Raw genomic sequence first — 1046 nt, 5'->3', positions numbered from 1 at the left:
GGTGGGGCGGAGCATGCAGCCAGGTGGGGCGGAGCATCCAGCCGGGTGGGGCGGAGCATAAGGCCAGGTGGGGGCGGAGCATCCAGCCAGGTGGGGCGGAGCATCCAGCCGGGTGGGGCGGAGCATAAGGCCAGGTGGGGGCGGAGCATCCAGCCAGGTGGGGCGGAGCATCCAGCTGGGTGGGGCGGAGCATCCAGCCGGGTGGGGCGGAGCATGCAGCCAGGTGGGGGCGGCTGACCTCATCAACAGAAGTATTTATTTTTGTCTTTATTCATGTCTGATTGATAAACTAGCCTCCGGCCACCAGGTGGCAGCAGTGCTGAAATTAAACAGCCTTCTGTGGCAGGATGACCTGGGTTCTGTTGGTTCTGTTGGGTTCTATAGTGTTCTTTGTGGGCCCGGTCCAGGCGTGCTGGTGCTGGCCTCCTAAACCCAGAGGACCTGGAGTTTCAGCCGAGTCCGCTTCGTGTCCCGCTGTCCGTCCTAGCAGTCATAAAACCCGGTGATTAAGGGTTCTGGTTCTGGTTCTGGCTCCAGCGGCTGATGGACTCCAGAGGCTTCAGAGCGCCGTCGCATGCCGAGCTGCGGCTCTGCTTTCCCTCAGATTGTCTGGCAGCCAGACCAGCAGTTTGTTCTGGTTCTGGTCCAATCGGAGCGGCGTCTGTCCCTCAGGGTCCCGGATGCTGGAGTACGACGGCGCGGCGTGGCACGAGGACTGCTTCCTGTGCAGCGGCTGCAGGAAGCCGATCGGAGCCGAGGCCTTCGTCCCGGACGCCGGGCGCTTCTACTGCCTGGCCTGCTACGAGCAGCAGGTGGCGCCGCGCTGCAGCCACTGCAGGAAGGTGAGGAAGAACCGGCCCGGCGCTCCGCTTTGGGCTGCAGCTATTCTGACGATTAATCGGTGACAAAACGGCACATTTTTCATACAATATGAGAAACATTTCTTTTTCAATAAAAGAAAATCTACATTTAAAAGTCAAAACCTCCATTCCTTCAGTGAGCATTGCTAGCTGAATAAATGCTAGCTGAATAAATGCTAGCTGAAT

The 1046-nt window shown here is 58.7% G+C and overlaps 1 protein-coding gene across 2 annotated transcripts in view; it reads left to right on the top strand.

Moving 5' to 3' along the window:
• The window catches only part of LOC103473075 (four and a half LIM domains protein 3-like), an 8506-nt gene that overhangs the window by 5478 nt on the left and 1982 nt on the right, over positions 1–1046 (top strand). For both annotated transcript variants that reach the window (XM_017307293.1, XM_008423014.2), the window contains exon 4: positions 673–842. In XM_017307293.1, coding sequence (XP_017162782.1) covers positions 673–842 — 170 coding nt within the window. The remainder of the gene's footprint in view (positions 1–672; positions 843–1046) is intronic.

Source organism: Poecilia reticulata, linkage group LG11, assembly GCF_000633615.1.
Source record: "Poecilia reticulata strain Guanapo linkage group LG11, Guppy_female_1.0+MT, whole genome shotgun sequence".
Taxonomy (NCBI): domain Eukaryota; kingdom Metazoa; phylum Chordata; class Actinopteri; order Cyprinodontiformes; family Poeciliidae; genus Poecilia; species Poecilia reticulata.
Note: the sequence above shows the minus strand (reverse complement) of the source record. Positions and strands in the feature narration are given on the sequence as shown.